Here is a 25,732-nt window from a genome sequence, read left to right on the forward strand (position 1 = left end):
AAGGCACACAGAGTGGCAAGGCAGACAGGGAGATAAAGAACATGCTGCTGCTATGGGTATTTCCCTCCTGTTTGAGAAAAACTGGAACCAGCTCACAGATAAATGGCATAAACAGCAGCAGCAAGCCATAGACAGAAGAAAAAATATAACATCCTGGCTATTTTTATTATTCAGTGTTTCTCGGACAGTTTGCTTACCACTTCTCCGTGTCATCCAGCTCCATAATCCCTGCTCTTCACAACACCCATCATGGTGTGACTGCAAGTGGGCCACAGAGCCAGGGCCCAGAGACCCCCTAGTTCCAGCAACAGATGGTCAGCAGGGATGTCAACAGCTCCCTTGGGCTCTAGAACAGCCCTCCGACCATACCCAAATCCTAAGACTCTCCTCTCCCTGAACCTCTCACCTCCTATTCCTGGCATCATCACACCTCCTCCATCCTCAGACTGCCCCAGAACCTGGTGAGAAGGTCACCACCTCTACTCATCCCTGAGGCAGCACAGAGTGAGAGGCAAAAGGGAGATGGAGTGGGAAGAAGCAGCCTTGTAGGATATTCTTTGCTGAGAACTGCTCAGAGGCTGGTCCTGCCAGGAGTGTGTGAGTCTTCAGCTAAGGGTGGGAAATGGGCATCCTCAAGAGAAATCCCTTTAGGGACTTCCCTGGTGGTCCAGTGGGTAAGACTCCACTCTCCCAATGCAGGGGCCCGGGTTTGATCCCTGGTGGGGCAACTAGATCCCGCATGCATGCCACAACTAAGAGTCCTCATACTGCAAATAAAAAAGATCCCGCGTGCCACAACTAAGACCGGGCACAGCCAAAATAAATAAATAAATTAATTAATTAATTAATTTTAAAAAGACAGAGAGAGAGAAGTCCCTTTATCCTGGGCCACATGCAGTGGCTCAGAGCCAGGAACTGGGCTTCTTCCCTTTGCCTCTCCCCTCCCCATTACTCCATTCCCAAAGCCCTCTTAAACTAAGAGGAGTGTCCTTCAATCAAGAGACATTCACAGACCACCACTTCCTCTCTCATTTGTCTAATACTTTCACATCCAGAATCTCACCCTGTAAAAAATTACACACTATACAATTGCAATTACATTGCAATTTTTATGGTGAAGAAACTGGGTCTCAGAGTTTCGTTCCCAAGTTGGGGTTCATACCCATCATCCACAGGCCTACCAAAGCCTTCCTGCCTGCCAGGTCCCTACCCACATGCCTCCCCTGGTCCTTCCTGCCCCAGAGGACACCGCTCCTGGGGTAGAGATCATTTGCTATTTCCTCCTGGATTTTAACATTTTAACACTGAAGGGCTACCATAGCAATCTAAAAGAGCATTGTCAAATAGGAGTTTGTGCAATGTGGGAATGTTCTATATCTTTTCTGCCCAATACAGTAGTCCCTAGCTGCATGTGGTGATTGAGCACTTGAAATGTTGTGAGTGTAAATGAGAAACTTAATTTAAGATGTTATTTACCGTATTGGACAGTGCAGTTCGGGAATCTTCAAGGCTCAAAACCCGTGAGGGTCTGGGCTATCACTCCTCACACTCAGCACCCCACCCCAAGCCCCAAGACCTCCAGAGTCTTGAGGGACCTCTCTGAATTACCTGCCTATACCAGGGACCACATCGCGAGGTCTGGCTATCCTCTCTTCCCCGGTCTTGCCTCGAGCGCCAGGGGTCGCTGTGTCCGCGGGGCCGGCGGAGCGCTGCGCGCGGTGCCCGGCGCTGTCCGGGAGGCGGCGGCGGCGACGCCCGCGCGGGGCTGGGGAAGCGGGGGCGGCCCCGGGCTAGGAGGAGGAGGAGGCGGCGGCGGCGGCAGCCGCGAGCTCCCAGACCTGCGGGCGGGAGCCTCGGAGGGACCCCGGCTGAGCTCTGCAGAGCTGGCCGAGCGGGCCCGGAGCTCCCCGGTGCCCAGGGCGCGCCCCGCACGACCGTGATGCCAGTTTGGCCAGAGCCCCTCCGCCTCGGGGACGCAGCAACTTGGTGAGGGGGACAGGACTCCGGACTAGACAGCACCGGAGCTGACCGCTCTCGCCTGCAGTCCGCCTTTCGGAGTCTCGATCCCGGGCTCAGAGGCGAGGAGAACCTCAGGCCGGCGGGTGGAACCCGTGGGTACCAACGTGGGGCAGGTAGGTCCCAGGCGTGGGAGCTCAGAATTGGGAGGACTGAGTGGGCGCGGGGCAGGGGCGGGAGAAGGCTGAAAGGTTAAAAGATCTTGTGGTTCACATTCTCAACCCCATGCTGGTAGGCAGGGGTTTGGGGAAAACAGCCTGGGAAACTGAGGCAGGAGTGTGGCAGCCTGAGAACAAACCCCAGAAGCTTCTTTCTCAAGCTCTCTCTGAGGGAAGGAATAGAATGCCAGAGAAGGCACCCCAAATGCCCACTCCCGGGTCTTTTGGGTCTTGGGGTTCATAGGAGAGATGGGAGAGTTGGGTTGGAGGTGTGGCAGCTCAGAGAGAAATGGGTTGGGAGACTGACAGAGCAAAGGCACAGCTGCCTTTGTAATGATCAAAACAAAGTTTCCTGAAGGGGGCAGGGAGAGGAGATACCTACTCAGAAAAGAGGTACTTCTAGAAGCTCTCTGCCCGTGGAGCACACCCATCCCAGGGGTTTTGGCATCACTTCCTCCATCTGCCCCCACAGTCTTTTCTGGGCTCTCACTCTGGGGAGCTAGGACACATGGCTCTTGGTCCTTCTGGAGCCCCACCATCCTACCTGCCTCAGTTCCACCTCCCTTTGGAGGCTGAGAGAGGGGAGGTCTTGGGAAAAATGGAGATGCTTTGGAGCTGAGGCCGCTGAGGCTTAGAGACCTGAAGGACTTCCGTTCTAGCCCTCTAGAGTGGGAATGGGGGTGAGGGCGGCAGAGTTGAGCCAGCTTCTGGCCAGTCCAGGAAGCAGGTGTGATGGGGCTAGGAGGAGAGGAGGCAAAGAGGATTCAGGACCTCAGGGGTTATTATTCTCAGGCGCCTCTTCCCAGCAGCAGCTGTCAGATTCTGCTCAGGAACTCTTCCCCGGCCTTCAGCCCCTTCCTAAGGCCAGAGAGATGACGTTCTTAGACACCTCCTACCATCAACCCTGCTTCACTCCCGGCACAGAGAAGCTCCCTCCGGCTTCTCTTCTCAGGCCTACCAACCTACATGTTCCCAGAGTCTGCAAGGACCTCTGCGAATTCCCAGGGCAGAGGAGGGACTCTGCCCCCTGTCCTGGCACCTTGGGGAACAACCTCAGAATTAGGCACTACTTCAGTGCCCAGTCCACCCACTTGCCCTCACCCAGGCCCTCCTCCACCCCATGCAGGGCCACGGGCTCCCTCTGTCCCTTGCAAACCACAAGAATCTCTCCTATTTGTCTAGGAAGAGTGAGTCTGAGACCAGTGGATGAACTGACAGAAGATAAAAGATTCCAAAAAAGGTGAGTGAGGAGACAGTTGAAGAGGGGGAGTTGGGGGAGGGGTGCGTAGACAGAGATCAAGCACCCTCTCCAAGGGAGCAGCCGGGTCCTGGCATTTAGTTTGGCCTCTAGTGTTCCCAGCACTAAGCTGGCACCTGAGGGAGCCCAGTGATGCCCCAAGGGGTAGCAGTGCAGCAGAGGGGGTGGTTCATGCCCCTTCTGTGCTTGGGTGGCTCCCAGCTGCTCTGTGCCTCTGCTTTACTGGGGTTCCCTCCATTTCTAGTCCACTCTCTGGGATAGATTTGGGAGATTCGAACCATCAAGGATGAAGGAGGAGAAGGAAAGGGGAAGAGAGCAGAAGCAAGGTGGTCCAGTGGGAACAGGGCAGGTTTCTGGGCTCAGGGTCTTCTACCCACATGCTGCCTGGCCTTGGGCAAGTCATTTGACTTCTATTAGCCTCCATTTCATTTCTTCCTTTTTATATTTAAATTTTGTTTAAGTTGAATTGCTAGTACCTTCCCGTGGTTCAAATCCCAAAAGATTAAAGAGCAATAGGGAGAGGGATTTCCCTGGCAGTCCAGTGGTTAAGACTTTGCCTTCTAATGCAGGGGGTGCAGGTTCGATCCCTGCTTGGGGAGCTAAGATCCCACATGCCTCACGGCCAAAAAGCCAAAACATAAAACAGAAGCAATATTGTAACAAATTCAATAAAGACTTTAAAAATGGTCCACATCAAATATTACTCAGCCATAAAAAGAAACAAAATTGAGTTATTTGCAGTGAGGTGGATGGACCTAGAGACTGTCATACAGAGTGAAGTAAGTCAGAGAGAGAAAAACAAATACCATATGCTAACACATATATATGGAATCTAAAAAAAAAAAAAAAATGGTTCTGAAAAACCTAGGGGCAGGACAGGAATAAAGACGCAGATGTAGAGAATGGACTTGAGGACACAGGGAGGGGGAAGGATAAGCTGGGATGAAGTGAGAGAGTAGCATCGACATATATACACTACCAAATGTAAAATAGCTAGCTAGTGGGAAGCAGCTGCATAGCACAGGGAGATCAGCTCGGTGCTTTGTGTCCCCCTAGAGGGGTGGGATAGGGAGGGTGGGAGGGAGACACAAGAGGGAGGGGTTATGGGGATATATGTATACCTATAGCTGATTCATTTTGTTATACAGCAGCAACTAACACAACATTGTAAGGCAGTTATACTCCAATAAAGATGTTTAAAAAAAAATGGTCCACATCAAAAAAAATCTTAAAAAAAAAAAAAAAAAGAGCAATAGGGAGAAAAATGTCTCCCTTCTACCTCTGTATCCCAGCCAACCAGTTTCCCACTCCCAGCCAACTAGTTTCCCTTCTTGGTGGCCAACAATGTTATTAGGGTCTTTTGGTACATTTTCCAGAGCTAGCTTAACCCATATTTGAGCAACATATATAATCCCTCCCTTTTACACATTGAATACACATCACCCGGCACTTTGCCTTTTTTCCCTAAATGATGGATTATCGTTGGAGATCACTGCATGCCTCAGTACATAAAGCATTTCCTCATTCTGTTACAGCTGTCTGGATGGGCATTGCACAGATGGCCCACAGTGTATTTAGCCAGCCCTTTACTCAGGGTTGTTTAGGTTGTGTCCAGGCTTTTTGAGTATCAGTTTGCTCATTTGTAAAATGGGTACAAATAATCCTACTTTGTAGGCCAGTCGTGAAGGATTCAAGAGTATGTTTGCAGGGTCAAGTGCTCAAAACATGGCAGTCAGCATTATTGTTCCTTCCATGTCACAGCCCTCCATGGGACCATGCCCGGTTCATTCTTTAAGACCCCTCCTAAATGTCATCTCCTCCACAAAGCTTTCCATGTTTTTCCCAGCAGAACAGTCTCCCTTCCTGCTCCCCTTTCTGACTGTAGTACTCACCACTTTCTACAGTGAGTCTGTGCCAGGCCGAGAGCTGCCTGGGGACAAGTCGTGCACCCTGCCCGCCTCTGTGCCCCCCAGAGCACGTGGCACAGTGGTGCTGGCACTGGGCACTGGGAGGGCTCCTGACTGGAGTCAAGCAGGGTGTGTGCTTCTCTCTGCAGGATGCGTGAGAGGGCCACACAGAACTGGAGCACGGGCGGCTGGCTGCTGGCACTTGGCCTGGTCTGGCTGTGGACCCACCTGGCCTCGGCTTCCTTGCAGCCTCCAACTCCTACAGGTCTAGGGGAGATGGTGGGGCCCTGGGGCGGGCGGTTTTCCAGGATGCCTGGAAAGCTGGACACCACTGCACCCCGTTCCACAGCAGGCAGATCTCTGAGGCAGAGTAAAACCCACAGATTCAAGGGCAGACCCATTCTCACCTTCCCTTCCATGCCGGAAGGTGTTCTGCAGGGAGAGGAGCCCCCCCGGGTCAGGGCTTAAGTCTAGCCTCCTGGCCTAATTCTGTGGTTTTCCTTCTGGGATGGCTAAAGCCGGTGTAAGCGGATGATCCTCCCCACGCATTGTAAGCCCTCGGGGCCCTTGGCCTCACCCAGAGGAAGCCAGGAGATGGGGGATGGTGTGGACTCCATCTTTCTCCTGCCCAAGGGCCAGACTCTGCCAGGGTGATGAGTGTGGCCTCACTGGGGAGGAAGGAAGGATAGGAACACTGATGTGGCAGGAAGATGTCATCCGTCTCCTCCTCCCCTGCAACTGGAAATCTCTTACCTCCCCCTGCCCTGAGCTGGGAGGAGGGGCTGGAGGACAACTAGGGTGGGTGGGAGGGGAGCAGGGGTGCTGGCCTGGGCCAGGCATCTGATGGTGTGCTGGCCCTTTCAGTCCCCGTGAAGCAGGGCACCTGCGAGGTGATTGCTGCTCACCGCTGCTGTAACCGGAACCGCATCGAGGAGCGCTCCCAGACTGTCAAATGCTCTTGCTTCTCTGGCCAGGTGGCCGGCACCACCCGGGCAAAGCCCTCCTGCGTGGACGGTGAGTGAGAGGCTGGGACCCGGCAGGGAGGGCTTGGTCAGAGAGATAAGAAGGTCTGTCCAGGCTTCGCCATCTGCTGGGGATACAATTTCATGCCCAGCTCAGGGCTTTCACTGTCGGAGTCTCAAATGATGGGGCCACCTCTGGGAGGAGGGGCACAGATGTGACCATCCCCATCCCATAGATGAGGAAAGCTCTGTCACAAGCACACGCCCTCCCTCCTGGCCACACCTACTGCCTGGCACATACGCGGATTCATTTCCTCCCACGATCTTCTCAGGCCTCCCTTCAGCCTCATCACCTCACACCCACTCCTCCAGACGTTGACTTCTTCACCTGCGGCTCCTTCCCAGGCCTCTTACACATCCCCTCCTCTCGTTCTCAAGCCGGCCTTTACCCTCCCCTCACATGGACACACGTGTATCACTTGGCCACGAATTCCTTCGTATCCACCCCTTTCCCATGGCCCCACCCATGCTTATTTTCTTATTGTCACATGGCAGCGCCATAAACGTGCCCACTTGTGCTCACACGCACACACCTGCTTGTGCACTCCCTCAAATGGCCTGCACGCTTGCTCACGTACACCAAGGGGTATGTTGAAGACTGTGCCTCTCTGCTAATGACGTGGTGGCTCAACTCAAGGGTTGCCTTAGAGACAACTTCCCCTGCCTTCACCCCGCTCTGTCTTTGGTGAGATGTAGGGGTCAGTGGGGTTGAGGTTGGTATGGTTGTGTCGCAAGGCCTCAGCCTGAGTACTGCCCTTCCGGGCAGCCTGGAGTAGGAAAAAGACAAGGGAAATGCAGGGCTCAAAGCCAGGGTGTGTGGAAACATGCCCTTATTCTGCACAGACCACTCCCACGCCCACAACTGCATGCTGTACTTGCAGAGAACTTAGAGCTGCCCTCACTGCTTCCTGCTCCCACAGCCTCCATCGTCCTGCAGAAGTGGTGGTGCCAGATGGAGCCCTGCCTGCTGGGCGAGGAGTGTAAAGTGCTCCCGGATCTCTCGGGATGGAGCTGCAGCACCGGACACAAAGTCAAAACCACCAAGGTATCCAGGGAGAGACACCTCATCCCAGCCCTACTCTTCCCCCTTTGCTGGGGGTGGAAAAGGGGGCACAGGAACCCTGGGGTCTAGGATGCCGGTTTCCCAGGGTGAGATCTGCAAGCCATGTGGGCTCATCCCCGGACAGTCTCCCCTGGGTTTGTCTAGACTCTGGGGACTGAAATCCAAGGTGTCCTTCTGGGCAAATTCCTGATGTTCCTGAGGCCTTAGTTTCCTTCTCTGCCAAGAGTGAGTTTGCCTTCCAGAACATGTCAGGTCCATAGAACAACGTAGAGAATTGAGGGAATTATCTAGATAATTGAGAGGGGAATCTCTGCAATAGCCATTCTGCCCTCCCACCCCTGCTGCAGGCCCACCCCACACTCCCACGATTTACTCCCTGTAGCTCACACCTGCCTTTCTCTGGTTGAATTGCTGTGCTGACACCAGCCGAGAGGATTATTATTTCCATGGTTTGCTGCCTGCCCCACAGAACAAGGGATAATCAAAATTTTATCGAACTCGTTAGCAGTTCCATGTGTGTCACGGTTAATCAGTTGTATTGCTCTGTCACAGCCGTTTGTACAGATGGGTGACACTGTGGGGCAAGCCAGAACTCTGCCTCCTGCCTTCCCTCCCCACCATCACACCCAGCAAACAAACAAGCAAAGAAAACAATACAGAAGGAAAGGCGGGCTCCGGAGTTCTGAAGAGAACATTTTCATAAGGCACAGAACAGGAGCTACAGCAAGAAAAAGTGTGGTTGGATCTAAAGTAGAGCTTCCTATCTGCAGGCAGGCAAGGGACACAGCCATTCTGAGTATATTTAAGACTAGAAGAGACCCACCCCAGAGCTTCTGACATTTGTCACTCTTATATGGGTTTGGATTTGTAGCCTGTAGATCACTGTGTTTGCAATTTGGTAGCTACTCTGAAGCAAACAGCAGTGACGCAAGGCTGATTTATGTTTGCATGGGCCACCCAGCCACACTTTCCCAGTCTGGACTGCTTTAGGGGAAAGTGACCTGCATATCCTAGGGAATCTCGGGCACACTGGCATGGGACAGGCATTCCCTTCTCTAACCTTCCCGCATCACTTGCTCTGTAGGTCACACGATAGCTCTTGGGGTCATGACCTGACAGCTTGATTGAGCCACGCACTGCAGAATGGTGTCCAGTTACCAGCTGGCAAATATGGAGATTCACTTCCCTGGATCCACACCCTGTGTGAAGTGCAGCAGCACTCTTTCCAGAGGTATTGCAGTTAAGCTTCTCAGTAGTTACGTCCTCATATCTCCAGGCCAATCTCCAGCCAACATAGCTGTGGTGCTGGGCTTTCCCTGGGGGACACAGAAGAAGGTCAAGATAGAATCCCTACCCTTAAGGAATGTTCAGTCAAGTTGAAGAGCTGACGAAAGGCAATCTAGGTAATTTAGATTAAAGTGTGTAGTATCAGACTGGTTTCTGGCCCATATGCTGTGAGCATGTTGGGGACCGTTCACCCCACTCCAGTTGAGGAGACTCCCATAGCCCTTCAGCCAACCTCTGGCCACAGGGCACAAAGACAGTAGTTCATATTCACCACCCACTACTTCAGTGGGACCTCACATAGGTCCGAATCCCCGGCAAGCTGCTGACCTACTGAAGGAAAACACTCTCCCCTGATGCCAGACCAGCTGTATCTCATTTGGATGGGGCTGAATTGACTTGGGGAAGGAAAGCAGAGATGAAGCCAAACAACTTTCCAGAAAAGCTTCTGCAGAGGCCTTGCCTGCTTTGGACACACTGGGTATGGGCTGGACAGGACTGTAAAATCACCCCCACCCAAACACCCCAGGTTTTTGTTTGCTTGCTTGTTTTAACAGATGAGGAAACTGAGTCCCAGAGAAATGAGGTGACTTGCCCAAGGTGTCACAGCTTGGGCTCCCAAATCTCTAAGACGGCTGACCTTTCACTTAGCCTGGATGTTGGGATTCCAGCCTGGGCCTTCCATGCTGTTTTTATCTCAAGAACAGGAACCTGCAAAGAACTGGCTGGACAGCTCAATGATTTTGAGCAAGAACTTTTACAAAGTTCACTCCTATCTGAAATAATCCAGAATACCTACCCACCAGGATGCAGGACCACTGGGTCTCCACTCTGCCCTCAGCCCCAAAACTTCCAAACAGAACCCATGACAGCCCAGAGGTCACTCAGCCCAGTTACAGCTGAGCACTCTGAGCTGGAAGCCTTGTCCACTCTAACCCGTCTCTTCCGTAGTCCTTAGGCTGTGCCTCTCAGAGGCTCTGGCTCCAACAGAGGGTCCGGGTGGCGTCCAGGGCTAGTCAGATTCCTCTTCCTTCAAAGGCCGTGCTAGGCAGCAGGGGAGCCCCTGCTAGGCAACAGGGGAGCCCCTGCTGGGCTGGATGGAGCCTCTGTCCAGGACTGAAGGTCAGCCAGTCAGGCTGGCACCCTAGGTGGTCTGCGGATGACACACAGGCCTCAGGGACTCAGAGACGCGAATTACTTGGATGTCTCATCGATAAGAGAATTACAGCCTCAGTGACTGCTGGCATCAGCTGGGACCAGCTAGGATCAGCTGGGATTGCCAGGACTGCAGGGTGTGATGGGGCCTTGAGGGGAGGGGTGTCAGTAGAGACCAACTGGGACAATGCTGAATTCTGACCCTCAGAGAAGATAGATCAGATGACGGGTTGAGGCTGAGTCTCAGTCCCTTCCTGTTTCTCTCCCTCCCTCCCCATGCAGTAGAATCAAGACCGTTCACCCCACTCCAGGGTTTATCTTCTTGTTTGCCTTTTTGTTGTTTTTGGTAACGGGGTGACCAATGATGCCGGCTTCGCACTAGACTGTAGATGTCAGAACTCTGACAACTTCGAATCTCTGCACATAGTGGGGTCACAGGGTGGGGTAGTCAAGGAGTAGGTCAAAGGTTGTCATCACCTCCTTCAAGGTTGGGGAGTGGATTAAGGGATTGGCACTCTTTCTGGAAAGGATAGTAAATATTTGCAGGCCACATACAGTCTCTGGTATATTCTTTGTTTTTGTTGTTGTTGATTTTGTTTCATGTTGTTTTAAAAAACCTTTTAAAATGTAAAAACCATTCTTAGCTCAAGGGCTGTACAAAACCAGGCCCCAGGCAATTTTTGGAAGGTTGCCAACCCCAATAAACCTTTGAAAGCAGGCCATCTCTGCAGCTTGGGTCTGCCTCCCGGCCTGCCTTTGGTGCAGTGGGAACCTGAGCGTGAGGGGTGGGTCGGGTTTTGTTTTTCTTCTAATGTTCCTTGAGAGACTGGTGAGTGAATTATTTAGGCTACAAATGAGACAGCTTTAGCAGAGTCGGACAATAAGAGCCTGCTCTCCTTCAAGCCAGGATGCAGGCTTCTCTACTCCCTCCCCATCCCTCAAGACTATGTCCAGGAGGGAGGGAGAGGGCTCCAGCCCCCTGCACATCTGCTGCATCCATAGCCAGTGGGCTGTGAGCTGGGGGATTATGCTGTACAAACTCCCCCCAAGCTGCCAACCACCGCCCGCCCCTGCCCCAGCCAGGCTCCTTGGTCCTCCCTGACTTCCCTCATCCCTGCTTCAGAGAAGACCTCCTTCCTTTGGCACATGCTGGAATTTGCTAATTCATTTTTTTAACTCCTCAAAGCCTCCATTTCCTCCTGACCTAATCATATATTTATTTGGTGGGCTTTGAGGGGTATTCTTTATATGGCCAGGAGAGCCCCACACGAGAGGATCTGATGGAGAAGGGAAAGCGTCTCACCTCCCAACAGAAGCTCCCTCAGGTTCTGCTTCCAACTAAGTCAACATTTGTACACATTTTGTAGCTGCTTCAATGGCAGTATAGGAATGCAAATTAATTTTCTTGGAGCATAGGGGTCCTGGATCGTTTGTGTTCCTTTTCTCCCCTTAGTGGGATGGGCTCTCAGATTTCCTGAGGTTAGCTGGTAACCCTACCCAACCAGCTTCGGAAGGTTGCCAACTACAGAAGATCATGTGGCTACTTTCTGTGGCCTCCTGGCAGTTTCATTAAGGTCTGTGAGTGACATCCTAATTAATGGCTCCAGACAGTTGGCTAGAGTTGAAGCCGCAGCTTCCTAAAATCACAAGCTTAGAGCTAGAAAGGATTTAAGAGACCTTAACCAATTCCCTCATTTGACAGATGTGAAAAGGAAGGCTCAGAGAGGTTAGGTAATTTGCTCAAAGTCACACAGCAAGCTGGTGGCATGTGCTGCCCAGTGATCCAGACAAGTGCTCTTTACGCTACTGCACATTGCCTCTTACTCTAGTATAGATGAGAGCCCTGAAAAGAAGCCAGAATTTCAGCAAGGATGAATGTGAAAGAGCCTCACTCTAAAATCACCCAACCCTGTGAGTTCCAAAGGACAGAATAAAGAAGAATGGGAAGCTTTTAGGGATATATACCCAGAAAGAGGGGAGAAGGGACAAAAGGGGGGAATTGAGATCACTCAGAAGAACATCAAAACACCAAAGCACCACACAAAATAATTAGAATAAAACTTGATTTTTGTCCTTCTTGGAGGAGACAGAATGGAGCTCCTGTCAATCTTTGGGAAACCTGTGCAGCAGTTTTGATGGTTTCAGGATTCTTTAGAGCCTAGTGCAAGGGGCTGCAAACCAAGGCCCATGGGCCAAATTTGGTCCACCACCTGTCTTTGTAAATAAAGTTGCATTGGAATGTAACCGTGCTTATTTGTTTATTATTGTCTGTGACTACTTTCCTACTATGAGATAGCAGAGCTAAGTCATTGCAGAGAAACCATACGGCCTACAAGGCTTAAAATATTTACTGTTGGACCCTTTGTAGAAAACTTTTGCCAACCCCTGCCCTGGCGTTTTTATCAAGTCTTTCTCAATACACACTGACAATTTGGAAAATGATGACTGTATGTTGAATTTCTAGGTTTGGATTTTTTTTTTTTGGTTTTTTTTTTTTTGAGTCTGTGCTTGTGTCCCCTTTAACCCCTTCCAGTGCCACTTGTGAGCTCTAACAACCAAAGAAACGAAGAAACAACAACTAAGACAGAGGCCAAGAAAAAGACTTGGAACAGATGGAAGTTTCCCTGATATGTTGTCACACCCCAGATCAGCAAAGTTCACATTTCCCAAGGTCATGTAACTTCTACTTTTAAACCTCAGGGAAATAACTGCAAGTGCACCCATGTGTAAAGATGTAATTGTGTACGCATGTATGCTGCTGGTGTTTCTGTGCATCTGTGGATTTGAGCAACTCCATGCTCAAAAGCAAGGCTGATATTCAAAATATATAAAAACTAGCTCACCACAGAGACTGACTAATCAAGGCAAATGCCAACCTGTACGTCAGACCAGGGCACGCTAACTGCACAAAGCCCAGCGCGTTTCCATTCCACCTGCTGTGGCTGAGATGGGACTTCAGAGTAGGGGAGCAGCTAAGCTGGTTCTTGATTTCCTTGGTCTTGTGATGTGTCACTGAGGGTGAGTCTGGGTCCAGAGGCTACTGGACTCAGATGGCTATAAACATTGTATTTGGAATAGACATATAGACTGGGCATAAGGAAGAACAGGCAACTGCCTTTCAAGCCTTACATAAGGGTACACACTCCCCTTTAGTCTGGCTTCGAGGGATAGGATTCCAACCATTTTCAAAGGCTGGATTGACTTCCATGCTGGGTGATTGGCAGTACACAATCACTTCTACTAGTGAATGTCTACCTTGTGTCAAGCACATTAGGCTCTTTATATAGGTAACAGTATATTAAATGGAACTCTTTCCATCTCAAGATTTGGGCAGAGGCCTCAAAGGTGAGGAAAAGAATAATAGGGATCAGCTATTATCAGCTACCACATTCTAAATCAAGATGCTAGACTAGGGACTTCCCTGGTGGCACAGTGGTTAAGAATCTGCCTGCCAATGCAGGGGACATGGGTTCGAGCCCTGGTCTGGGAAGATCCCACATGCCGCGGAGCAGCTAAGCCCGTGCGCCACGACTACTGAGCCTGCGCTCTAGAGCCCGCGAGCCACAACTACTGAGCCTACGCACCACAACTACTGAAGCCCACGTGCCTAGAGCCTGTGCTCTGCAACAAGAGAAGCCACCGCAATGAGAAGCCCAAACACCGCAGCAAAGAGTAGCCCCTGCTCGCCACAACTAGAGAAAGCCTGCACGCAGCAACGAAAACCCAATGCAGCCAAAAATAAATAAATAAGTAAAAAAGATGTTAGACTATATCTCAGATTTGTAAAACGGATGGTCCATAGACCTTTACTCCCCTCCAAACTGTATAACAGAGGGCTAAGAGCTGAGGCTGAAAGGCAGGTGGTATTGAAGGTCTGTCTGGAGTGAGTTGTCACTTCCTTCCTCCCCCAGCCAAGGGGAAGGTTTAGGTGTCGATTCTCCCTTACACCCATTTAAGAGGGGAATTGCAGAAAAGAACTCCAAGAGCTATTGGAGTATGAGGGACAGAGAGACTCAGGCCTGAAAATAATCTAGCAGTGATTGTGGCTGGCTTGTGGGCCTGGATAGTGAGTCTAAAAAACTGTCTTGGGTGTGAGCTGTACCTCCAGAGCTTAGCAGAGCATGGATGTTTGTATGTTTTCCAAGGGCCAGATGTGGACTGCCCAAGAGGGCTGCCTGGAATGGAGAGGTGCCCCACGTAGGGAAAGGCTACCAGAAGCCATGAGGCTGAGAGGGAATCACAAGAGGCCAGAGAGAGGAAGTACCGGTAAGTGGGGGATCCCCAGCAACAGGGCATCTTCCAGAAACCCAGGAAAATGTTCTAGATGACAACGTCCAAACCTGAGGTGGAAAGAAATTTAGACTCATAGACATTAAATAATTTGCTCAGGATCAAGCAGCTAATAAATGGCAGGTGGTGGTTTTATACTGTGTTGACTTGGGTAAGCTGGAACTACATTTTCCAGAATCCTCTTCCCTGATGGTTTCTGATCACAGTTGGCCAAAAGATTAATTTGTGAATGATTTAGAAGAGAGAAGTGCAGTGGTAGTAATTACTTTCTGAAGGTTATCATGGTTAGAAGTGCCACCAGGTTCCAGGCTGTACTCATTCTCCCTCGTTCCACAACAAGCTTTCTTAGCAACCCCCAGGCCTTCTGACCAAGAGCAACCCCAGGCCAACCCCCAGATGCAGAGGCAACAGGCTTCCATGTAAACTTCTCCACCAGCTGTCTAGGATCCTGCTCTAACAGCTGGGCATGCCTGACTTCAGAAAGGTTGATGAGTGACTATTCTTTGATCCTCCAACTTCTCCATTCAGACTCTGATTTCCCCAGTTATTCCAAAAATGTGCAAGCCTTGTTCCTAAAATAAATCCCTTGTTTCATAATATTCTTAGAGTCTCTCCTTCCCTGACTGAACCCTTTCTAATATCATTAGTATCAATATCAAATCAGTATCAGATACCATGATAGGTACTGGAAACTGTTCCAGAGGAACAGAACTTTAAGGATAGGACTCTTGAAATTGATCTGTTTAAAGGCATTAATGACCCTGTTGCTAATGGTAAAAGTGACACTGGTAGACCATGGCCGGCAGCAGCAAGACAGATACATTAATTATCACCTGTAGACAACGGTAATCAAATACCTATAGGAAGCAAGGCTTTGGGTAACCAAGTAGTTGCTGCCACCGAACAATTTAATGGAAATAAAGAGTATAACGGGGTTAGTTGGTTTCTGCTAAGTGCACCCAAGAACTTTGAAAGAAAATTATGAGCTCAGGTCTTTAAATTCCCAGCTGAAGTCCTGGGTAAAGGAGTAGGATAGTTCTACGACTACCTGAAAAGAAACCCTATTTCCTATAGCTGCAGGGTTGAGATTTTTGAAACCCAAACTCAAAGTAGTCAGGTGGCAGTCTCTACTTTCATTTTAGTAGAATCATTGTTGTGTCCCCTGGTGGAGACATTCTTCCCTTGGGGACTAACACCTTTAAACCAGCCACGCCCAAAGTTTTAGGAACAGGAAATAACATTTGGCTAGTGAATCAATAGAGATAGGAATGAAAAGAGCCACTCCCACTTACCCCATGCTGGTTCACCAGCACACGCAATGAGGGCTATTATGGTGGGCAATGTCAAGTGGAAACCTCTAGAATGGCCTACCAAAATGGTACGCTCAAGGCAATTTCATTCCTGGAGGGATTGCAAAGATTAGTATCACCTTCAGAACTTGAAGGATGTAGTAGTGGTGATTCTTACCTCTTTCAACTTGCCTATTTGTTCTTTGCAGAAAACAGACAGATCTTAGACAATGACAGTGAGTTATCATAACCAGGCAGACTCCGTTTTCAGCTTCTGTTCCAGACATGTTTTCTTTACTGAAGAAGACATCCCTTGGCACCTGGTAGGCAGCTATTGACCTGGCAAATGTTTTTTCTTTATACCTGTGTAGGGGAACAAAATCTGAACCCTAAAATATCTCTTTGGCATGTGGATTATTTCCAGCTAAAAACAATCTATGCCCAAAAAACTCAGGAAGAATCTTTGACCTTCCCCCTAACTGCCTGAACAATTTAGATAGAGGGCCTGTTATAGGAATAGAGCTATCCCTGAGATGTCTGCAAAGAACGTGGGCTAGGGATGGTGGAGGAAACTCTTAGAGATCAGAGTCCCATATTCTCTGCAGAGGGCAGCAAACTTTTGTTTACCAAACATTTGCTTTTCCATCTCCTTCCTCCCCTTTGAAGTTCCAAACCATTATCCCCAACACCCTCTTTTGTCTTTAGCTGAAGATGGTATTTAAGGTGAGGGTTTCAGCCATTTTGGTGAGTTACTCAGTTTTCCCGAGTCTCTCCCATGTATACATGCTATTAAACTTTTGTGTGATTTTCTCCTGTTAATCTGTCTCATGTCAATTTAATTCTTAGATGAGCCAGAAGAAGCCAGAAGGGTAGAGGAAAATTCCTTCCTCCCCAACACCTGTTACTAAAGATCACCCAAAGCAGTTTACTTTCAACTGGCAGGGCCAGCAATACACTTTTACTCTCCCTCCTCAAGGTTTTATCAACTACACGGATGCTATCATGCTAGATGGATCTGGTGAGTAGAAGGTTGCTAGTACTCTAGACACTGTGGCAAGACACACGCATGCCAGATGGTGAGAAATAAATCCCACAGAAATTTAGGAGCTTGCCACCCTGGTAAATTTTCTAGGGACCCAGTGATCTGAGGCTATGTCAAAATACCTCTTCTACAGTGAAAGACAAGTTGCTGTCTCTGGCTTCTCCTACCAGAAAAAAAGAGCTTAAATGCTTAGCAAGCCTCTTGAAATTTGAAAATATCCTAAACTTCATTTGGACATGCTGCTCTCATTTATCAGAAAAGTCAAATGTCTGCAAGTTTTGAGTAGGACCCAGAACAAGAGAAGGCTCTACAGTAGGTATGGGCTGTCGTGCAAACTTATCTGCCCCACAGGCCACGTGAACTCTCACAGTGTCTGCATTGTGTGGAGCTTTCGGCAGCCTCTGAAGATGAATCACAGAGCAAACCCTTAGGATTTTGGATCAAACTATGCCATTCTCCTCAGATAACTATTTTCCTTTTGACAGATAGCTTCCAATTTTATTGGGCTCTACTACATACTGGATGTTTGACCGTGAATCACCAAGTTACCGGGTGACCTGAGCTGCCCATCATAAACAGGGTGTTATTTGGCTATAAAGGCATAAACATGGGCATTCACAGCAGTATTCTGTTATCAGGTGGAAGTGGACTTCATACATGATTGGACTTGAGCAAGACCTAAAGGCAAAAGTAAGTTGCAGGAACAAGTGCCTCAGGTTCCCATGGCCCCTATTCCTGCAAAACTGCCTCCTCTTTCTCACACCTATGGCCTCATGAGAAGTTCTCTATGACCAGCTGACTGAGGAATGAAAAAATTCTGACCTGCTTGACTGCTGGTTCTGCATGGTATGAGTTGGTTCTGCAGGATTTGAATTATTTCTACCAGAGGGAAAGTTGCAGCACTGCTGCCCCGCTCAGAGAGGACCCTAAAGCAGCAGTCCCCAACCATTTTGGCACCAGGTACCGTTTCGTGGAAAACAATTTTTCCACGGATGGTGGGGGATGGGGGATGGTTCAGGCCGTATGCGAGCGATGGGGAGCGGCAGATGAAGCTTCGCTTGCTCGCCCACCGCTCACCTCCTGTTGTGTGGCCCCAGGGGTTGGGGACCCGTGCCCTAAAGAATAATGGTAAAGGAAAATCTTCCAGTGTGTAAACCTTTGAGCAGTACACATGGTTGCTCATTTTGCCTGGAAGGAGAGATGGCCAGAGGTATAGACATACGCTAAAAAAAAGTGTGTGTGTGTGTGTGTGTGTGTGTGAGCGCGTGTGCGTGCTGTGGCTAAAAATTTGACTTGATGTTCAGGGTACTGGAGAGAATGTGTTTGGAAAATCTGTGATAAGGAAGTCTGCAGAAGAGGTATGTGGATGAACCACTCTAAACTGACACAAATTGTGAAGATACTCATGTCCTACGTGAATGTTCACTGAAGGGCAACCTCATAAGAAGAGGATCTTAATAGTCAGGACACCAAGATGCCACATTCTTTCACCAACCATTTTCTCCAGTCATCCCTGTCTTGGCCCAATGGCTGGTGATCAAAGTGTACACAGTCTAAGATTTTAAAATTAGAAACTTTTCAATGTCTTAGTTTTTTTGTTTTTTGTTTTTTTCTGACTGAGCTGCACGGCTTGCCGGATCTTAGCTTCCCAACCAGGCATTGAACCTGGGCCACAGCAGTGAAAGCGCCAAGTCCTAACCACTGGACCTCCAGGGCATTCCCTGTCTTAGTTATTTTTATCCTGTTGTATTAAATAAATATTGACCGCCAAGTTTGTCTCAGAATACAAAGTGTACATGGTGGCAAGAATAGAAGTTACGCGTGGCTCAGCAACATGAGCTTCCATTCATCAAGTCTGATATGGTTACAGCCACTGCTGAGTGCCCAGCCCACCATCATCAGAGACCAACACTGAACCGTTAAGCGTGGCACCATTTCCCAGGGTGAACAGCCAGCCCCAGGCCATCATGGAATGGGCAAAGCTTCTTCTCACTAGTAAATACTTAACTCTGGACATGAATTTTCCTTCCCTGCTCACATGCTTCTGCCAAAACTACTATCTGTGGACTTCTAGAATATCTTATTCATTCTCACAGTATTCCACCAAACATAGCTTCTGACCAAGGAACTCACTTAACAGCAAATGAAGTAATGTGCTCATGAACATAGAATTCACCGGTCTTATAATATGCCTGATCACCTTGAATTAAATGGCATGAAAGAATGGTAGAATGATTTTTTTTGCAATTCAGTTACAGCACTAGCTGAGCACCAGCACTGGGCAGGGCTTGGGTAATGTCCCTAGGATGCTGTATATGCCCTGAATCAGTGACCAATATGTAGTGCTGTAGTCCTCCCATAGCCAGGATTCATGAATCTGAAAATCAAGGGGTTGAAATGGAAATGGCTCCTCAATTGTAACTCCTAGTGATACACTAGGGGAATTTTTGCTTCCCAGACCCACAACTTTGGGCTCTGCTGGTTTAGAAAATAATTTGTCTGCCTAGGTTAGTTATATATAAGTAAAGTATGTTAATATATATACTTTTCAGTGACTGTACTAGGTGAGGTATTTGCTGAAAGCAAAGGGAATATGGAATGAATAGCAGAGAAAGAAGTTTAAAATACCAACTTTGGGACTTCCCTGGTGGCGCAGTTGTTAAGAATCTGCCTGCCAATGCAGGGGACACGGGTTCGAGCCCTGGTCTGGGAAGATCCCACATGCCGTGGAGCAACTAAGCCCGTGCGCCACAACTACTGAGCCTGTGCTCTAGAGCCTGTGAGCCACAACTACTGAGCCCACATGCCACAACTACTGAAGCTCGCGCGGCTAAAGCCCGTGCTCCACAACAAGAGAAGCCACCGCAATGAGAAACCTGCGAACTGCAATGAAGAATAGCCCTCGATCGCCACAACTAGAGAAAGCCCGTGCACAGCGATGAAGACCCAATGCAGCCATAAATAAATAAATAAATAAATAAATAAAAATTAAAAAACCAACTTTGACTACATGACCAGTTATAGAAACGAAGACTGTAGTAGTTACAAGTATTTCTGTCTTACGTTAATATGAATGTATTAATTTAAATATTAACCAATTATTGTCTTCCATTTTCCCACTCATGAAAGTGATCAGGACTATTTACTACTTGAAGGCAAACAGGAAACTATTTAGAAACTGCCTGAGATTTCATCCAGAACCACAAAAATCAATCCATATGTTGATGTTAAAGGTGAAGGTATGATAAAGAATAAAAGTGTTTCCTGCTTGAGCCCTACCACATCATTTTAATTCAATAAACTGGTTTCGCATACCTTGACTCATCTCATCTCCATAAAACCCTGTGAGGTAAATGTTATTAACAGCAGTTTATAGATGCAGATGCTCAGAGAGGAATAAAAAGTCTGAGGGCCTTCAATAGCTGTCTCACTAGCTGGGAGGTCAGGACCAGGAAAAAGCACATGGTAAGTGAGAATCGAGGAGCAGACATTTTTTTATGTGAATTGTCTCATTTAATCCTCACAACAATTCCATAAGGTAGGTATTACTATTCCGATTTTACAGACAAGGAATCTAAGAGAGGTTAAGTAAATTGCTAAAGATTACACAGCAAAAAAGCAGAAGTTTGAACCCAGGTCTGCTTACTTCTAAAGCTCATATCCTTTCACCACACATGAACTGTATTCTGGTCATCTCCTCAGGGACTGAGCTGCTCAGACTCCAAATACTTTACAATTAATGCTTAGGGAAGGTGAGAGGGGCCAGAGGATGGACTGGGTAATAAGCGCCATGGTAGAGGTGGGTCCTCTGTGCTACAGGAGGAACTATCTAGAAAAGAAACTAAATCCAGCATAGGGAAGGCATTCTGAGGACCAAGTCTTTAAAGTTGAGTGGGAATCAACCATGTGAAAGGGGCGCACGCGTGCGTGCGTGTGTGTGTGTGTGTGTGTGTGTGTGTGTGTGTGTGTGTGTGTGTTGGAAGGAAAGGAGGCATAAAGGCTGAGGAAAAGCATTTGCAAAGGAGGAAGGCTTGAGACAAGTTCAAGTAAATAGCTAGCTGTGGCTGGAATATAAGGGATAAGGAGAGATGGTGAGAGATGAGGCTGAAAGTCAGTCAAGAGTGAGCTCAGAAAGAAGCTGGACACCGTGTGGTTTGAGTTCTATTTCAAGACAATGGAGGACCTTACAAGGGCCCAGGGGCAAGGGAAGAGGCAGGTTGCCACTGTAGACAGCTGTAAGACCAGATGACAGTGTGACTATGCAGACAGGGAAACTAGTTACCAGTTTTAGCAATAATCCAGGTAAGAGATAATAAGGCCTTGAACCAAAAGCAGTGGTTGCCTGAGAGTGCAGAGAGGGGAGAGGGGAGGAAGATGAGTATATTTTCAAACTCTGAAATCTCTCTCCATTCCCTAATGGATGCTTGCTTTTCCTCTTCCACCACCGCAGAGGTCTGAGTGCCAGCACTGACCCCACTCACAAGACAATTGACTGCCTATATGCTGCTTGAAAGACACGAAAAGCCCAGCATCCCAACGTGCAGCCTTCTCCAGGGCCTGTAACCCCTCCACTGGAGTCCCTTTTGGGGGCTGTATTCATATGTTATAAAACAAACATTTACTAAGCACTAATTGGTGCTTTTGGTTAATGACATTTTAATGGATCACCATTTGAAACTTAGCTAATTTCAAGGCAAGGCTGGAAGAGGAATTTGGACACGGACTGTGGCAAGTCCAGGGGACCACGCCCAGGAATTCTAGGGTAAGAAAGGAGGGTACACTGCCCAGGAGGGATGGGCTGCTGGGTTGGGACAGGGAGTCCCTGCCATAAGAAATTCCCGCCCTTTAGCTCTCAGGAAGTTTAGGGCATTGGCCTTCCCTTTCACTCTGGTACAGGTCAAGTTTCTCTTTAACTTCTCTTTATGCATATGGATTCCCAGACCTAGCTTGGTCTGTACCAACCAGAGCCTAAGCCCAGACAAGAAGGCACCTGATGGAGCACCTTCTCTGATGTGTTTTTGGAGGACGATTGGGAGGAGGACGCTGAAAAGCTGTTCTTTTTTTTTTTTAATTAATTAATTTATTTATTTATTTATTTTTGACTGCATTGGGTCTTTGTTGTTGCACACGGGCTTTCTCTAGTTGCGGTGAGCAGGGGCTACTCTTTGTTGTGGTGCACGGGCTTCTCATTGCTGTGGCTTCTCTTGTTGTGGAGCACGGGCTCTGGGCACGCAGGCTTCAGTAGTTGTGGCTCACAGGCTCTAGAGCGCAGGCTCAGTATGGTGGTGCACGGGCTTAGTTGCTCCGTGGCATGTGGGATCTTCCCGGACCAGGGCTTGAACCCGTGTCCCCTGAATTGGCAGGCGGATTCTTAACCGCTGCGCACCAGGGAAGTCCCTGAAAAGCTGTTCTTAACAGGTGAAGAATTGCAAGCGCCATCAAGGCAGCCCTGGGCCCCTCAGAGCTCCGGAAGCTGACAGACCAAATCGCAGGAGCAGCGTAGCTGCCCCCCAAGTCCTGCCTTGCACCATCCCTAAGCGCTAGCCAAGGACTTCCCAAGAAGGATCAATGGCCGAGGGGATAGGAACACTGAATTTTTCTCCTTGGGAGTGATACCCAGGACAGTCCTCAAGGCTGGAGGTTGGAGGTTCGCTCCGTCGCTCTGCACAGGGAAGTCGAGTTTACCATGCTGCCTGCACGAGCACCCGCTGGGTAGCCGGCCACCAGTCAGTGAGACGCGCAAACGCTGTTTGCTTTTAGTCGCCGATTTTTAAAGGTTAAACTGCTTGCTAGTAAGCCGAGTGAACATCAACAAACTTTCCAGGAAAATCTTTTAATTAAGTTTACACAGAAACAATTGGTTGCAATTGTAGACATTAGTCAATTAGAAGATGTAACTATTTACAATAGCCAGGTCATGGAAGCAACCTAAATGCCCATCGACAGATGAATGGATAAAGAGGATGTGGCACATATATACAATGGAATATTACTCAGCCATAAAAAGGAACGAAATTGGGTGATTTGTAGAGATGTGGATGGACCTAGAGGTTGTCATAGAGAGTAAAGTAAGTCAGAAGGAGAAAAACAAATATCATATATTAACGCCTATATGTGGAATCTAGAAAAATGGTACAGATGAACTGGTTTGCAAGGCAGAAGTAGAGACACAGATGTAGAGAACAAACGTATTGACACCAAGGGGGGAAAGAGGGGGGCGGGGTGGTGGGATGAACTGGGAGATTCAGACTGACATATATACACTAATATGTATAAAGTAGATAACTAATGAGAACCTGCTGTATTTTAAAAAAAAAGAAAATTAAATTAAAAAAAAAAAAAAAAAAGAAGGTGTAAGAGAGGGAGAGGGAGCGAGAGGTAGAGCGGGGTCCCGGGTCGTGTGCGTGTGTGTGTGTGTGTGTTGAGTCCGGGAGACTGAAGGTTGTGTGTGCAAGATTTGCGGAGGGAGGTGTGTCTCTGCAGGCAGCGCTGGCGGGATGGGAAGGGTCTGTCGGTGCCCCAGCTGGAGCCCTTGAACCTGGAGGAGGAGGGTTGCAGGCAACGACTCCGAGAGAGCGAGCCCCCTGCATCGCCGAGATGCGCCTCAGTGGGCGATCAGTGGGCCCGGAAGGCTGCTGGCCAGTCCCAGCAGCGGGTCGGGTCCCGAGTGAGGGCTTTGCCTTCGGGAAGGGGGCCCGCGAAGAGGCGACTTCACCGCGGAAGGCGGAGGGCTGAGCCCCAACGCCGATTAGCGGGGCTCGACGGGTCAGAGCGGGTCATCCCCAGGCTGGACTCTTCCCCCTCAGGTACCCCCCGCAAGGCAGAGGCGTCTCCTTTCTACCCGGCCCGGACGACCTCCCTCGGCGCCCTAGTTAAGCGGGGCGCGCCCGCCCGCCCCACTCCCGCCTGCCCCCGGCGCCGGGTGGCCCGCGGTGGATGGCATCCTGCTCGCGTCCCGCCGAGTCAGGTCACCCTAGGTCTCGGGACGCGACGGTGCAATCCCGAGGCCTCGGGGACGCAAGGGTCCCCGCCGAGCGGACGCGCGCTCGGAGTCCTCTGGGTTCAGCCCGTGTCCGCTCGCCGTCGCGGGGGCAGGAGCCGGGAGATGTCACCGTTTCGGCTGAGTGGTCTGGGGCTCCGGCTGGACGCGCAACACCCCCTCCGCACTCGCGGCAGGATTGGCCTCCGCACCCCTAGCCCCACATCCGACGAGGCTGCGACAGTGAAGGCCCTCGCGCACCACCTCCCCCGGCCCAGGAGTACCCCAGAGCTGCTGAAGATGTTAACTCTTGGATTCCTTTCTGTGGCCGGCGCTGAGGCACTCGTGGAAAGTCTCCCGGCAGAAGGACCAGGGCTTTGTGGGTGCAAATGGAGAGGTACGAAGGGTGCAGATATTGTCTGTGCAAATTGGAGCCCAATTAAATGCTGTGCCTCCTTACCTTTAAGAATCAACTTCATTGGGGCTTCCCTGGTGGCGCAGTGGTTGAGAATCTGCCTGCCAATGCAGGGCACACGGGTTCAAGCCCTGGTCCGGGAGGATCCCACATGCCATGAAGCAACTAAGCCCATGAGCCACAACTACTGAGCCCACGTGCCACAACTACTGAAGCCCGCGCGCCTAGAGCCCGTGCTCCGCAACAAGAGAAGCCACTGCAGTGAGAAGCCCGCGCACCGCAACGAAGAGTAGCCCCCGTTCACCACAACTAGAGAAAGCCTGCGCGCAGCAATGAAGACCCAACGCAGCCAAAAATAAATGGATTTATTAAAAAAAAAAACAACAACTTTACTGAGGTAGTTTATATACAATAAAATACCCATTTAAAGTGGACATTTTGATGCGGTCTGACACATTTGTACCCCCCCTACCATGATCAAGATACAGAAAATTTCCATCTCCTCCAAAGTGCCTTTGTGCCTTGTTCCAGGCTACCTTTTCCGCCACACCTCATCCGGCCCCACCCTCGCCCCCATCCCCACGCCTGGGCTCCAGGCAACCCCTGGATTGCTTCCTGTCACCACATATTATATTTTCGTATTTTCTAGAATTTCATGTACATGGAATCATACAGTATGAACTCTTTTGTGTCTGACTTCTTTCAGACACAAAATGTGTCTTAGCATAATGTTGTTGAGAATCATCCATATTGTTGGAAGGATCAGTAGTTTACTCCTTTTTATTGCGGAGCAATTTTGCATTATCTGGTTACACTGCAATTTGTTTATCCTTTCTCTTGTCCATGGACATTTGGACTTTTCCCCAGTTTTTAGCTATTTTGAATTAAGCTGTTACGAACATTTGAACAAGTCTGTGTGGACATATGATTTCACTTCTGTCAGGTAAATATCTAGACATGGAATTGCTGGGTTACATGAAAAATGAATTTTTAATTTTATAAGAAACTGCCAGGGATTTCCCTGGTGGTCCAGTGTGTAAGACTCTGCGCTCCCAATGCAGGGGCCTGGGTTCAATCCCTGGTCAGGGAACTAGGTCCCACATGCATGCCGCAACTAAAGATCCTGCATGCCACAACAAAGATCCCGTGTGCCGCAGCTAAGACCCAGTGCAGCCAAAATAAATAAATAAATAAATAAATAAATAATTTTTTAAAAAACCAAAAAACTGCCAAACTGTTTTTCCAAAGTGGTTGAACCATTTTACACTCTCATCAGTAGTATATGAAAGTTCCAGTCACCTCCACATATTCACCAACATTTGGTATTGCTAGTGTTTTAAATTTTAGTTATTCTAGTAGAGGTCCAGCTGTATCTCACCGTATTTTAAAATTTCATTTCTGTAATGACTTATGATGCTGAACATCTTTTCATGTGTTCATGTTTTTAAAAATTCGTATACCTTCTTTAGTGCAATGTCTGTTCAAATCTTTTGTTCATTTTTATCAGGTTATTTGCTTTATATTATTGAGCTGTAAAAGTTCTTTATATATTTCAGACATAAATCCTTTATCTGATATGTTTTGCATTTATTTTCTCACAGTCTGTGGCTTGTCTTTACATTTTCTTAACTCTGTGTTTCAAAGACTGTTCTACTTTTGATGAAGTCCAATGATCAATATTTTCTTTTATGGCTTGTGATTTTGGGGTCTTATCTAAGAAATGTTTGCCTTATGCAAGGCTGCACAGATTTTCTCCTTTGTTTTCCTATCCTAAACATAAGAGTTTTAGCTCTGTGATCCATTTCAAGTTAAATATGGTGTGAGGAGTTGAGGTTCATTTTTTTCTATATGGAT

General features: G+C 48.8%; 1 protein-coding gene across 2 annotated transcripts in view; it reads left to right on the forward strand.

The window, feature by feature from the left end:
- The window catches only part of TAFA3 (TAFA chemokine like family member 3), a 41,562-nt gene that overhangs the window by 2,868 nt on the left and 12,962 nt on the right, over positions 1 to 25,732 (forward strand). Inside the window, exons 2-6 of one of the 2 annotated variants that reach the window (XM_036861301.1) lie at positions 3,357 to 3,414; positions 5,489 to 5,604; positions 6,204 to 6,353; positions 7,243 to 7,406; positions 12,397 to 12,534. In XM_036861301.1, the coding sequence (XP_036717196.1) occupies positions 3,357 to 3,414; positions 5,489 to 5,604; positions 6,204 to 6,353; positions 7,243 to 7,406; positions 12,397 to 12,408 (500 nt within the window). In that variant the 3' untranslated portion in view covers positions 12,409 to 12,534. Of the gene's footprint in view, positions 1 to 3,356; positions 3,415 to 5,488; positions 5,605 to 6,203; positions 6,354 to 7,242; positions 7,407 to 8,508; positions 10,742 to 12,396; positions 12,535 to 25,732 lie in introns of those variants that run through there. The other variant, XM_036861295.1, reaches the window with a different exon arrangement.

This window comes from Balaenoptera musculus, chromosome 1 (genome assembly GCF_009873245.2).
Source record: "Balaenoptera musculus isolate JJ_BM4_2016_0621 chromosome 1, mBalMus1.pri.v3, whole genome shotgun sequence".
Taxonomy (NCBI): domain Eukaryota; kingdom Metazoa; phylum Chordata; class Mammalia; order Artiodactyla; family Balaenopteridae; genus Balaenoptera; species Balaenoptera musculus.